General features: G+C 29.9%; 2 protein-coding genes across 2 annotated transcripts; both read left to right on the top strand.

Moving 5' to 3' along the window:
* The first annotated feature begins 3,625 nt into the window (after positions 1-3,625).
* On the top strand, positions 3,626-4,938 carry LOC120083857 (uncharacterized). The gene is made up of 3 exons (XM_039039757.2): positions 3,626-3,852; positions 4,137-4,295; positions 4,382-4,938. Exons 1-3 carry the CDS (start codon positions 3,841-3,843, stop codon positions 4,643-4,645), a joined length of 435 nt encoding a protein of 144 aa, XP_038895685.1. The 5' UTR covers positions 3,626-3,840; the 3' UTR covers positions 4,646-4,938.
* A 1,704-nt stretch (positions 4,939-6,642) lies between these two features.
* Positions 6,643-7,391, top strand: LOC150034479 (agamous-like MADS-box protein AGL62). Its single transcript, XM_090316154.1, has one exon. The coding sequence runs from the start codon at positions 6,736-6,738 to the stop codon at positions 7,300-7,302; it is 567 nt and encodes a 188-aa protein (XP_090172280.1). The 5' UTR covers positions 6,643-6,735; the 3' UTR covers positions 7,303-7,391.
* The last annotated feature ends 6,540 nt before the right edge of the window (positions 7,392-13,931 follow it).

The raw sequence follows: 13,931 nt of genomic DNA, 5'->3' as shown, positions 1-13,931 counted from the left end.
TTGTTAATAATCTTAAATTTACGTACCAAAAAATATGCTGTCACGAACATCAATGACGTGGTGCCGAATCAGGCCTATGAGATCCGTCCATCAGTAATATTTTAAACCATGATGCACTGTCCTGGCCCACGTTTTCTAAAAGGTACCGACGCGTGGCAGTTCACTATTGGTTGAAGGACGGTTTGATCTATGGGGTCCATTTGTGGGCCCTACCCTCACCGTCCTACTTTCCATCCATCCACTATTACACCTCTCCTCTCAAAAGTGGGCCCATCATGAATATTATAATTTCTATACCCATATCAAATTATTTCTCAGTCAAAGTTAAAAATATTTGTAGATATATCGATATAAATATGATTATTGATACTAATATTTATAATTTATTTTTTTTACTAAAAATTGTTGTCGATATAAATATATCAATAAAATTGAAATATCGATATTAATATCGATATCAATATTTTAATCTTAACTCTTGGTAGACAATTTGAATTCTATTGTATATTTTTCAGATTTGTTAAGTTTAGTGAATATGTACCATTCAAATTATATTTTTGGATTTTGTAATTAACATATTACAAATTCTAAAAATTATATTTTTATATTTTAAGTGTATCTAAATTCATAGAATTATATTGAAAAAAGATAAAAAAAAAAATATTATTATTATATAACAAATTTAACCTAAGTATGTTCATTAATTAATTATTAATATATTTTTAAAAAATTAATTAATAATCATTTATATTCAATCTATATATATATTGGGTAGCTAATAGCCTAATTGTCACAAGTGTTCCAATCAAGTTATAGATAGTGACACGTTAAGGTTTTCATTTTTCATTTACCAAGTTATAAAGTCGAAGCAAATAATTAAATTTATTTAGTTTTGGCTAAGCAACCAATTTTTCATTTACATAAATCATTACGTTGGTTTAATCCATTTTAGCTAAAATTTAATCCTCCTCGATATTTTTTAAATTCCAGAATAATTTCTATTTTCTAATTCCAAAATTTAGCGGCAAATTAAAAAAATAATAAAAGATTCCTGGTACCAGTACCACACCACTTGAAAAAAATATCTATAAAAATAAATATAATTAAAAATTGATCTTTTTTGTTTTATTAATTTTTATTGTATTTAAAATTTATAATGGGATCATGGTCACGGAGCAAAGCAATGACTGAGGTCTGACGTGGCACAGTAGAAGGGCGGCAGAGTGGGTCCCATATCACGAGCATCCGATCTGGCCGACAGCTACATGTGGGCCATTAGATTTCTCATCCAATGGAGTGGAATGGAAAAAGAATCGTTTTTCCTCCTTGCCCTACTAAAAAAATCGCCAATTTGGGAAACGGGAAAAAAAAAGAGAAGAAATTACTAGCCACGTCAGCAGCCTGGTCTACAATACCACAAAGTGGGATCCACATTGAGTTGCTACAATCATGATCTAAAATTTACACGAAAATCTCGAAAATTTAAACGGTTGGCAATTTTTGACCAAAATTTTGAGAATATTTCGAGAGAATTTCGAAAAATTTAGACATTTAAAAAAAAAAATGATTTTTTAAATTAAGTATATTACCTAGTTCAAGTTTTTTAATTTTGTGATCTTGATTACACAGAGCACTTCGTTTAAGACAAAGGGTTAAGCTTTTTTATATACTACTTTTTTTAATTTCTAACTTTTCTCCATTTTTAGCTTTGTTTTCGAGTCAAAACTGTCATTTCTAAAGAAATTAAATTTGAAAAACTACAAAAATTAACCTATATTTATTTTTATTCTCATTCAAATTTTTTTAATTAATTTTTTACATTATTTTACCTCAAAATTAAATTGAAGCGAGTTGTTTTTTTCGTTTACCATTCAAAACTTTCATAACTTTCACATCATTTCATCTCAAAATATTCATAAACTTTTATTATTTTGTAATTTTTTTAAAAAAAATCTTGCTCTCGCATCAATATTTACACATTCATACGATAAACATCTAAATGTTGTCTTACTCTATAGAAATTGTGATTAAAAAATTGTCAATTATAATCTAATTAAGCCAAAAGTTTTATTAACTAATATAACAATTTCCATCATTTTCATAAATCTTTTCAAATTTTTCATTGATATCAATATTTCTATCAATATTTTCATAAAATCAGGATCTCGATATTTTCATCGACGTCTATATTTTGAATCTTGACTATAAATATTATTTGTCAAATTAGAAATGTACACTGAACAAGGTGAAAATCGAGAAGGCCTTCTATTTAATTTTCTGTTCCTGTAAAATTTATGGAAAAATTATACGGGAATTGAAGTATACAAACTTCCTATGAACAATTTATGGTGATCAAGTTCTATGAGGAAATATGCAGAAATTATTGTTTTTTTAGTTTAATTAAAAAGTTAATTATTATTAATTTTTTTCTTCTGGAAAAGGTATTTGTTTGGTTAATAACTATATATTAACCAAGGTGGAAAAATTTATTAAATTATTAGACTAAAATCATACCCAGTACTTTTTTTTAGATTTAAAATAAATATTCTTATTATCGAACTTTTCTTAAGTAAAAAAAATAATTAAAAAAAAAAGAAAAAGAAAAAGGGTTACACTGATTGCTATAAAATTTGATTGACGGAGTCATTCAGAAAAATATTGCAATTACAATTTTAGTCTTCATATTTAAAAATTTAAAATAAAAAATATTTTATTGTTGAAAAATATAAAAAATGATGATATTTATATTTTAAAAAAAGAAAAGTCAAAAGTATAAAACATAAAAGTGAAATAGTAAAATTAAGGTTTAAAATATCAATATCGATGTAAATATCAAAGTCTTAATTTTACAGAAATTTTGATGAAAATATTGATATAATATCGATTTTGAAGGATATTTCTAAAAAAGAATTATAAGAATAAAAAATTTTAAAAATAAATTTAAATTAATAAATAAAATATTGTATTATTTTTAAATAAGTAAACATATCTATTATTTATATTATTTTTATATTAGTGTCATTTTGATTTTTTTTTTAATGTTTTGTAAAATTTTTCCATGAGGTAAATGGAAATATGGATTCATTCCTTATATCGATATCAACCCCATAAAATTATGAAAATATCAATAAAAATATGGAGTAAATAACAAACAGATAACCCAAAAGAGGGTGGGTGGATAGTGCATGAATAAAGTTAATTAATTGTCAATCATGCAAGCTATATCCCCCCATGTTATTCTGCTCAAATCAACTCAAAAGAAAAGATATGATACTGATATGTGACCTCTCTATTTTATTTTAGAACAAACATCAATTTCCATACTAATTAAAATTCTAAACCGATAAATAATATTAATTTTATAAAATTGACATTTGAAAAAATCTTCCCAATACATGTGAAAGTTTATGTATGGATGGCTTTCAAATATAATTATAAATAATGGTCTAAATCGATTTATTTATAAAAATTTAGAAGTTTAATCGAGACAAATTATAAGTTTTACCTAAAATGTAATTAAATTAATACACTTAAATAAAAATTTATGATTTAAAGCATTAATAATTGATAAAGGGAAAACATTTACAACTGGACAAAAACTGATGTCCTTATACTTGTGACACTCAAATGAGGTGTTCTATTTTGCATAAGATTCTTTTTTTTTTTTTTTTTCTCTCTCTCTCAACTTTTATTATTTTGCTCATTATTTTTCACTCTCTATTCTATAAATACCCTCTCTCACATTCATATTTTCTTCATCTCTTTCATTAGTTTCCCCATTATTTTCATATTTCTTCTCTTAAAAACTTTCCCTTCCCTTCTTTTATTACATCTTCTCCAATGGCCACTGAGGTAATTAACTCTTTTTCTCTCTCTTTTTTTTTAAAAAAAGTTTTGTATAAGAAGCTCCCCACTTCCTTTCATGAGATCATAATGCATTAATTTCCCTCTAATTTTCCTTAACTTAATTGATCCAAAGCCTCATCCAGTCTGAAAATTTTCATATCAAAACCATAACTTTAAACATATTTTAAAGTCATATTATAGAATGAGATTTCAAGGTACATACTTTATATCAGTTGAGTTTTGTTTGGTATATATTTTATTTAATATCACAGCAACGCTGGGTCTTGCAGGTTGAATCAGCTGCAACTTTGCCGGAGACCGTGGAGTCACCGGAGGTGGTGAAGGCCGAGGAGAAAACTCCCGAAGAACAGCCAGCGACCGAGGCCAAACCGGAGGCTGAGTCAGCTAACGTAGAGAAGCCAAAACCTGAAGTTCAAGAGTCCGATCAGGTAGAGTAAAAAAGAAAGAAGGGATAATACCTAAAAGTTTGTCTAAAAATTAATTTGTTCCAACTTGATACATGTTCTCCCCACAGGCAGAACAAACCGCGGAAGCCCCGGCGGAGCCCGAGAACCCTACGGAGGAACCCAAAGTTGAGGAGGAAGAAAAGAAAGAAGAAGCAGTAGTGCCAACCGAATCGGTAGCGAAAGAAGAAGAGGTGCCTGAAGCTGAAGAACCAAAGGCTGAGGAGCCTCCAGCAGCCGAGGCTGAGGCCGAGGCCGAACCTGCGGCGGAGGAAGAGAAACAAGTTGAAGAAGAGAAACCAGCTGAGGTAGCAGAAGAGAAGGGCCAAGAATAGAGATCAATGGAAAGAGCCAGTATTAGTTCATGATCTCAGCTTTGTGGGACAACTAGTTTAATTTTTAATTATGTGCTGTTTTTTCTTTTTAATTTCTTAAAAGAAAATTTGATTTTCTATTGGTTTATTGAGGTTTTATTGAGTGGGGAATATTGGAATTATATTAAGAAAGTTATGATGTATTATGGAGTATAGTACTTGAAAGATTTGGCTGCTATATGGGAGTGAAGATGTTTGATCTCAAATCTCTAAGAGTTATATTTTATTAGAATTTGATCAATATTGGTGTGGAAGAGTGTTTCTCCTCAAGTTTTTAGTGGGATTTAAGTATTTATTATTTATTTTCTATGTACTACTTATAACTAGGATATCTAAAGTTCAAATATATTAGAAGTGAGGATTTATTGGAAATTGAAAAATGAAGTAATCCCAAATGTTTTAATTAACAGCAGAATAATTAATCTAAAACATGTATTAAAGTTGGAAGATTTAGAAAAGAAAGTTGAGAGGGAGAAACAAAAATACAATATATGAAAGGGTCTTCCAAATTTATGAGAATATGAATACAATTGAATAAAAAAATAGATGGGCACATGACCTGGAGATGTGATCATCGAAGGTATCAATTCACGAACAATTATCTCTTGAACACAAGTTTTAGGTTCGGGTAATTGTATTTGCGCAAAAAAGTACTAAATTTTTATTATTTATTACTTTAATTTTTCATTTTTCGACGAGTGCACGTTTGAAATTGGAAGTTGTGTTAATTTTAGGGAGCAATCAGAAAGATGCAAGATTCTTTTTCCTTTCTTCTACAAAAATCATAAGGGGTGAGAATTTAATTTACACTTGTTTCGTATATGATCTTTGTATTAGTCAAAATTAATAAATTAGTGGATAATAAGAATATTTATTTGAGGCACTAAAAATAAATTACATAAGAAAGTGGTCTTCCAATTGCTGCACAAACTTTTTATTTCAACAAAATTTGAAGCAAGATTGAAAATTTATTTCAGCCATTTTTATTTATTTATTTTTATTTTAGATTGGGAGTAGAAGGATTTGAACGGTTGATCTTTTACTAATTGAGTTATACTCGAAATTGTATTAACTAAAAGAACAATCCCTTGCATAGTATTTGGATTTTGGACCTTTGATTGCAATTGTGTAGTTTTTTTTTTTTTTAAAATACGAAGTTGAAAACATAATCCTATCAAATGAAACTCATACCTTCCCTATTGAATAAATAAATGAATAATTTTCTTAAATGTTGATTTTAAGATTTGAATAATGAGGCCCACCCTCTTATTGATTCGAGAGAGAATTTATTTATTATTGGATCAGCATTGTAAGCCGATTGTCCATTAGAAAAATTAGTGGTACATGAGATATCAAATTTAATTAAATGGGTAAAATAAAATTTTGACCCAAATGTAATTATGAATAATAATAACTCATGAATGATTGACTTGCATGTATTTATAATATATCCATGGATACAACTTAAGCTTGGACCTGTTTGTGCCAAGTCAAGTAAGTCTAGTGATGAAGGTGATCCATCCTGGAATATAAAATACTATGTGTTTTTTTTTTTTTTTTTTTTTTTTTTTTTTTTTTTGAACAAAATGAAAAAACTAACCATGGAGTATGATGGTAGTTACGATGACATCGCCAACCCTTTAATTATAAAAATTGAACCCTAAAATGTATGTAAATGTTAAAATTAGACCCACATTACATAATTGGGTAGACATTGGATTTCCAGACATTTAATGATAAAAATGAATCTTCAAACTTATGTCAATGGTTGATATTCGGTCCCGAAGGTTTGCATGAAATTGACCTTTAAACATTTAGTTTTAAAAATTAAACTTTGATTCAATTAGCTTGGACACAAAGTTAAAAGTTTAGAGATATTAATTAATAATAATTTAACCTTAATTTTAATTAATCAATTAATGTAGCCACGCTGGCGCCTATAAAAACCGCTGGAGCGTTGGCCGGAAAGTATGTCCGACGCTCCCTCTCTGAAATTCAACGGTCAACTCTCTCTCTCTCTCTGAAACTGAAACAAACTCCGTTTGAGAAAAATGAAGAAATTTTTAGGGCGTCGAAAGATTGAGATAAAAAAACTTGAGAAGAAGAGTACCCAACAAGTTACCTTCTCGAAACGCCGCGTCGGACTTTTCAACAAGGCCGCCGAGCTGTCCATTCTCTGCGGTGCTGAGATCGCAATCCTCATCTTCACTCCCCACTCCAAAATCTATACATTCGCCCATCCCAACGTTGACGCTCTCCTCGATCGGTTTCTCACCGGAAATTTTGTTTCGCCCAAGCCTCTGCCCGGATCGAATCGTGATTTCTCTGAAGCGGAAGCCGAATTTGAGATGGAGAAGAGGGGCGCGGCGGAGAGATTGAGAAATAGCGACCGATTTTGGTGGGACGATCGGCTGGAATGTATGAGAATCGACGAGTTGAAGAGATTTCGTTCTTCATTGCTCCAACTAAGAGCAAATGTGGCCAAAAGAGTGGAAAATTTTCGGGCGATGCGAATGGGAGATCCTTCGGTAATTCCATCGATTGACCTCGCCGGAAACCTCCCATGGTCGCCCTCGTCGTCGACTCAGCCTGCCGGCAACAACCAAGGGTTTTTCTAATTTCGTTTTAATTTCTTTTTTTCATATCTTATGGAAAATTGATATAAATAAATAGAGTAAATGTGAAGTGTGATTGTGAATCATTTAGAGCTTCATTCTTTGAATCTGACTCCAACTTTTAACCATTTTGCTAATATTTCTTCATTTTTTTATAGGATTAAAAAAATGTCACGTTTTTTTTCTTACCTTTACTTTTGTTTTATTTTAATTCATAAATTCAAGATTTACCTTTTTATTCTTGATTTTTTTTTATCCATGTTCAGTTTATTAATGTTTATTAATTCACGTAAAAGAATTAATATGTAATAATTAAATTAGTTTTCACTTTTCGATCACTATCCATCTTAATTAAATATTTTCACATCATAATCATAATTACTTTAAATTAATTAATTGAAAATTATCGTTGATAAAGTGATCAAACATTAACAAATAGCAAAAATTTAGAATTAGAAGTGTCAAATATTAAAATCTTAAAGAAAAAAAAATTCAAAACACAATAGTAAAATTATAAAATTTTTAAACTTAGGAATCAAATAAAAATTAAACTCAAAACTAAAAAATATTCTTGAAATGCTCAAAATTATGAGTAAAATGCTTGAAAGCTAGGATCATACTAGTATTTATTTTTCTTCTTCCATATTTAGAAATTTCAATCCAATAATTCAATATTCTTATATCAAAAATATTATACTAAATCTCTTTGTATTTAAAATAAACAGTTGGCATTAATTAATTACACTTTTAATGAGATAACTCATTAACTAAAAAAATCTAAAAATCATCATTATTATACTAAAACTCATTCAAATAGATATTTCAAAATACAGGCGGAGCCACGTAGGGGTCAGAAGGCACGTGCTCTCTTGACTTATTGTATTTTACATTTTTAATATAAAATTTAAGTAATATCTAATCATATATATATATTAAAAAAACATTTTTTTTAGAAAATTGAGTGTGGTATAGTGGTAAGGGAGCATATATGGTCAAGGTATGGGTTTGTATCATTTTTATGTAATTTTTATTTATAATTTATTTTAAAATCAAATTTTGATAATGTTGTTACCGCATTTGCCTAAAAAAGAAGTTTAGTATTAAAAAAACTTGTTTTTTTTTTCTAAAAAAAAGGACAATAATGAAAAAGGAATTTAGGTTTTCTAAAAAATCAACCCTTAACTTAAATTCTCCGGTTATCGTCTCAACGAAAATTTAAAAGAAAAAAAATCAGTAGCAATTTTTTTTAATCATAAATATTTTTTTCAACCTAAATTTTCCCTCTAAAATATTGACAACATTCTATTGACAATGTGTTGTTAACTTTTTTTTACTTAATTTTTAATTTGTATTACTGAGTATATATTTATTTGAATTAATTTTAGGGTCATAATTAATTTCAGGTCAAACTACAAGATAATTTTCTCGTTTGTCATCAGGATATACGTATTATACCATTCACAAATAAGTTTCAATTTTTTTTCAATATTTTTAATTTTCATACTTTTAAATCTATGTAATAAATCATAATACTTTTATTGATAACACTTTTGTAGGGTCTATATCAATATGAAGAGATAATTTTAAAAAAAAAATAACAATAAAAACCACATAGTCATCATCTTAAAAAAGAAAACATACCTCCGATCCTGATATATCTGATATAGAAATCAATTTAGGAGAACTACCTGCAAATTTTGGTCAAAGAACTAAAATTTCTAAATATAATGATAATATTTAAGATTAAGTTTGTAGAGCATATTCACAACAATGTCCTTATCAGCCTCATAATCATATTTTTCAACTCAAGAAATTTGGATCGATTTCAAAACATGAAAAAGGAAACTTGTAATATATATTAAATTAATTAATTTATGAAGTTATGAATATTTTCTTTTTACATCTTCTTTACAATTTTTTAATTATAGAGTGTCCCTATATAAAATTTCTGGCTCCGCCACTATTTCAAAATACTCCTTTTTGTATTTAAACTAAGTAATTTAGCTCTAAATTGTTGTTTGGAGCTAGGAGTGTTCAAATGACCCAACAACCCTAACAACTTGATTTTTTTTTTTTTATGTTTTTTTCGGATTGTGTTGAGTCTGGGTTACACTTTTAAAAATTTGGGTTGACCCAATGCAAACTAAATTTCTAATATATATATATATATATACATTATAACTTATAAATATTATAACTCATATATATGTTTATGATGTTTGTATGAAGTTTGAAATAAATATCTTGGATTTTTATTTAACATTTAAGTTTATGAATTTTTAATTATTAGTATGTGTTGTACACAAATTTAAATATTTTTAAATTAATAAAAATGCAATAAAGAAAAGAAAAGAAAAATAAATAACCCGACAACCCACCTAGCTCAACCCAAATTTGAAGAGCTGGGTTAGGTTGGGTGAAGACCCTATTCGGGTCATTTAGGTAACCAACCTGACCAACCCGAATTTTCAGGTTGGTCTAAAAAGTTTTTCTAAACCCAACCCATGTGCACCCCTATTTGGAGCTAACTTTACGCTGACATTTGTATAAAATGACCAAAAGAAAATTTTCAATTGAATAAATGACCAATTTTTAAAGGGATTTTTACATAAGAAGCCTATCTTTGGCTATATATTTTCATAAATGTCTTTAAATTTGATTTTTTTTTTGAAAAGGTCTTTTAGTGTTATTTTTGGATAGTTTTACCATTTTTATATTTATTTGTATATTATATTTTTGAAGCTACTTTAATGATGAAGGGAGAAAATACATTTATTATAAAGAGAGAAAATGCATTTATTTTAATTTTTTTTTCTATTTTTCAATTTGGAAAAAAATGCATTTAATGAAATTTTATTTTCTATTTACTTTGGTTTTCACATATCAATTTATTGGGTTTTTTTTATGGATTAATGGTTATTTTAAATATACCTTAGAACATTTTGACGGATTCATGATTATTTTAAATATACCTTAGAACATTTTGTTAGGTATTTGAAAATATTCTAATCAATATATGAAATATATTACAGTTTATAAATTAAAGATTGATTCAATGTTTGACATAAGTCATAATATAAACCAATATATGAAATTGTAGGAATGTATCAGCAACAGCGGAAGCACAATGATCATTTAAGCACTCCAATTCACTAATTTTGGCAAAAATAAAGCATGCTCTTGTAGAAAACAAGTGAGTTTCAAGACATACCACTTGTAGAACTTCTTCAAAGCTTGTTCTCCAGCTGCAATCTTCCCCAAATCTTGTAGTAGACCACCTCAAGATCTTCCCTACTATTCTCTTGGTGCTCTAAATTGAGATGTGGGACTCAAAACAAGCTTGAATCAAAGGATGAAGGAGAATAGCTCACAACAGCAATCTTGTTGAAGAACCTTTTCTTCAACCTTAATTTTCTCTAAAATTCTCCCTTGATTGCATTCCTGAATTTCACTCCAAACTCTTCAATATATTGCAGATCAACATGCAAGGGAGAGAGTTGCATGAGTTGCGACTCATGCTTGGAGTAAGACAAGGCAAAGATGATGGCTTTTGTGTGAGCAAGTAAAAAGCTGGATAATGGAAAACATGATTTTTCATTTGTGTTTTCGTTTTTTCAATTTTCCAATTTTATTCAAAATCAAAACTTTGATATTTCCAAAATCCATTTTGATTTTAAAAATTAAAAAAATAAAATTAATTTCATAAATTATTTTTTAAATAAAACTTAACTAATTTAATATCAAATATTAAATTAATTTTTACACACATCTATCTTTATATATTTAAATCATATTTAAATATAAATTCTCCTATTCCATTTAAATCTCAAATTAAACACGTAATTATATCTCATATAATTACTAATTCTCTTAATTCTAATTTGGACGTTTCAAATTAACTTATCACGCCATTCTAGAGCTAGTAGGGGGACTTCGCAGACCTACAGATCATTGGCTCCAACGATTCGAGATTAATTGGCTAAACTCATTAGACCAGATTAATCCTCATTCGTCAACTAATGGATCACTCCACTAAAACCCATAGTTGCACTCACCTGACTGTAGATATATTATGTCCACATGATTTAACGATAATCAGCAAGTTGACCCTTCACAGGTTGTTCGTAATAACGGTGGGGCCAAATATCTGTTTTACCCCCGAGATTACATCTTATTCCTCAAGTTCCTACTGATCTTCTAATGAACAACTGGTTTGTGATCCAATCACTAAACCAAACTCTCTCAGCCCAGTGAGAAGGTGGGGCCCTTGTTTAAGAACTGGATTAAATACTTGAGAGAACAACCTTTCTCTTATCCTTAAATGGGTAGGTGTGAACTCTGTTTTGCACCCTATGTCCTCAGCTATCTATTCGGCCTTACCCCTGAAATGAGAGTCTTAATGAACCGACATTGTTGAGCCAACCCTTACCTATGCAAATCTAAGGGCAATCCTGAATAAATAGGAGTTTGTAGTTAGCTCAGGATTAATATCGAGTTACCTAGGTCATCTAGGTAAAATAGTCAGTCTTATATAGTAAACAACATTATAAAGTAAGAGTGACTTACTTCTTTGTCCGATCTTATGCAAACTCATTGCATAGGACGCCCCATTCCTCATATCATAACATGTACGAATTAGGATCACATCGTATGTAGCACTTTACAACTCTTTGTAACAACTACAGAGTAGGCCGTATTTAATGGTGTTACTAGAAAAAGGTACCCAACCTTATTCATGTACCATAGATCATTTTGATTATTTACTTGAACCTGATCCACTCTTATTTCTCCATATGAAGTTCAAGTACTCATACAATAGTTATGAGTCTTAGTTTATTGGATTTAGACTTTCATACAATTTATAAAGTCAATAATAAGGATATTGATTATAGAAAATGTTTATCATTTTACAAACTGCGAGCTTTAGGACATAAAACCCAACAATACTCCCACTTGGACAAAAACTTCAGTTGATCAATATATACAAATATATACAATGTTGAGTTTACATGGAGAGAATAAAATGTACAAATACAATAAACTAGGGCATTACAATACCCATAAATTCTCCCACTTGCCCTAGTGATACAAAACTCGTAGACCTAGTCCTACTAGGTGACCTTCGAACACTTTAGTCGAGAGGGCCTTTGTAAATGGATCAGCTAAGTTGTCTTGCGAAGCAATCTGGGTGACGATAAAGTCTCCTTGGTGTACAATCTCCCTGATGAGATGGTATTTCCATTCGATATGTTTCCCTATTTTATGGCTTCGTGGTTTCTTTGAATTTGCAACTGCTCCACTGTTGTCACAATGGAGAGTGACAGGCAGGTGCATATTTGGTACTACTTCCAGATCTGTCAGGAACTTTCTGAGCCATACTTCTTTTTCTGCTTCACTTGCAGTTATATACTCAGCTTCCATTGTGGAGCAATACAACTCTGCTTGATGCTTCTCCACACAATTGCTCCTCCGTTTAGAGTGAATACTGACCCCGAAGTTGATTTCCTCGAATCAATATTGGTCTGAAAGTCAGAATCAGTGTATCTAGTAAGGATCAGATCCTTAGCACCATACACGAGCATATAATCTCTCGTTCTCCGAAGATACTTGAGAATATTTTTAACAGCAGTCTAATGATCATGTCCAGGATTGGATTGAAATCTGCTGACAATTCCTACGGCATAGCATATATCAGGACGAGTACACAACATTGCAAACATTAAACTCCCTACTGCTGATGCATATGGAATTCGATTCCTATCCTCAACCTCTTGAGGTGTCTTAGGACTCTGTTCCTTAGACAGGTGAATTCCATGTCTGAAATGTAAAAATCCTTTCTTAGAATTTTGCATTTTATACCTAAGCAATATCTTGTCTATATAAGATGCCTGAGATAATGCTAATGTTCTGTTCTTGCTAATGTTCTGTTATACCTAAGCAACATACTGTGCTTCTCCCAAATCTTTCATTTGGAATTGTGAAGCCAACCATCTCTTAACGTCAGCTAGATATTCTACCTCATTCCCAATGAGTAGAATATCATCAACATACAACACCAGAAAAGCGACTGTTTTGTTAACGATTTTCTTGTATACATAGAGTTCGTCAACATTTTGTTCAAAGCCATAAGATTTGATCGCAGCGTCAAATCTCATATTCTAGGATCTAGAAGCCTGTTTTAATCCATAAATGGATCGATTAAGCTTGCAAACCTTTTGCTCTTGACCCTGCTGTATAAACCCTTCTGGTTGAGACATATAGATACTCTTTTCAAGATAACCATTCAGAAAAGCTATCTTGACATCCATTTGCCATATTTCATAATCATAAAATGTGGCTATGAACAAGAGTATTCTAATAGACTTTATCATGATAACTGGAGAGAAGGTTTCTTCAAAATCTTATCTTCCTGAGGATCATAAAAGAAACCACATTTTGTTTCTTTTGGGTAGCCTACAAATAGGCATACTTTTGAACGGTGTTCCAACTCTTTAGGATTTTGCACCAACACATGTGCTGGACAACCCCAAATCCTGAAATGACGTAAATTTCCTTTGCATCCTATCCAGAGCTCGTAAGGCATTTCAGAAACACTTTTCGAGGGAATTATGTTCAAAATATACATCGTAGTC

Source organism: Benincasa hispida, chromosome 8, assembly GCF_027475165.1.
Source record: "Benincasa hispida cultivar pf3 chromosome 8, pf3_genome.v1.1, whole genome shotgun sequence".
Lineage (NCBI taxonomy): Eukaryota > Viridiplantae > Streptophyta > Magnoliopsida > Cucurbitales > Cucurbitaceae > Benincasa > Benincasa hispida.
The sequence above is the reverse complement of the archived record's forward strand: the minus strand, read 5'-3'. Positions and strand labels throughout refer to the sequence as shown.

What these genes read in the sequence shown, in the direction of transcription:
- LOC120083857 (XM_039039757.2), top strand. An exon ending in AAGTTCAAGAGTCCGATCAG is followed by an intron (nt 4,296 to 4,381) that starts GTAGAGTAAAAA and finishes TTCTCCCCACAG; the next exon opens with GCAGAACAAACCGCGGAAGC.
- LOC150034479 (XM_090316154.1), top strand. Translation starts at nt 6,736, where the DNA reads ATGAAGAAATTTTTAGGGCGTCGAAAGATTGAGATAAAAAAACTTGAG.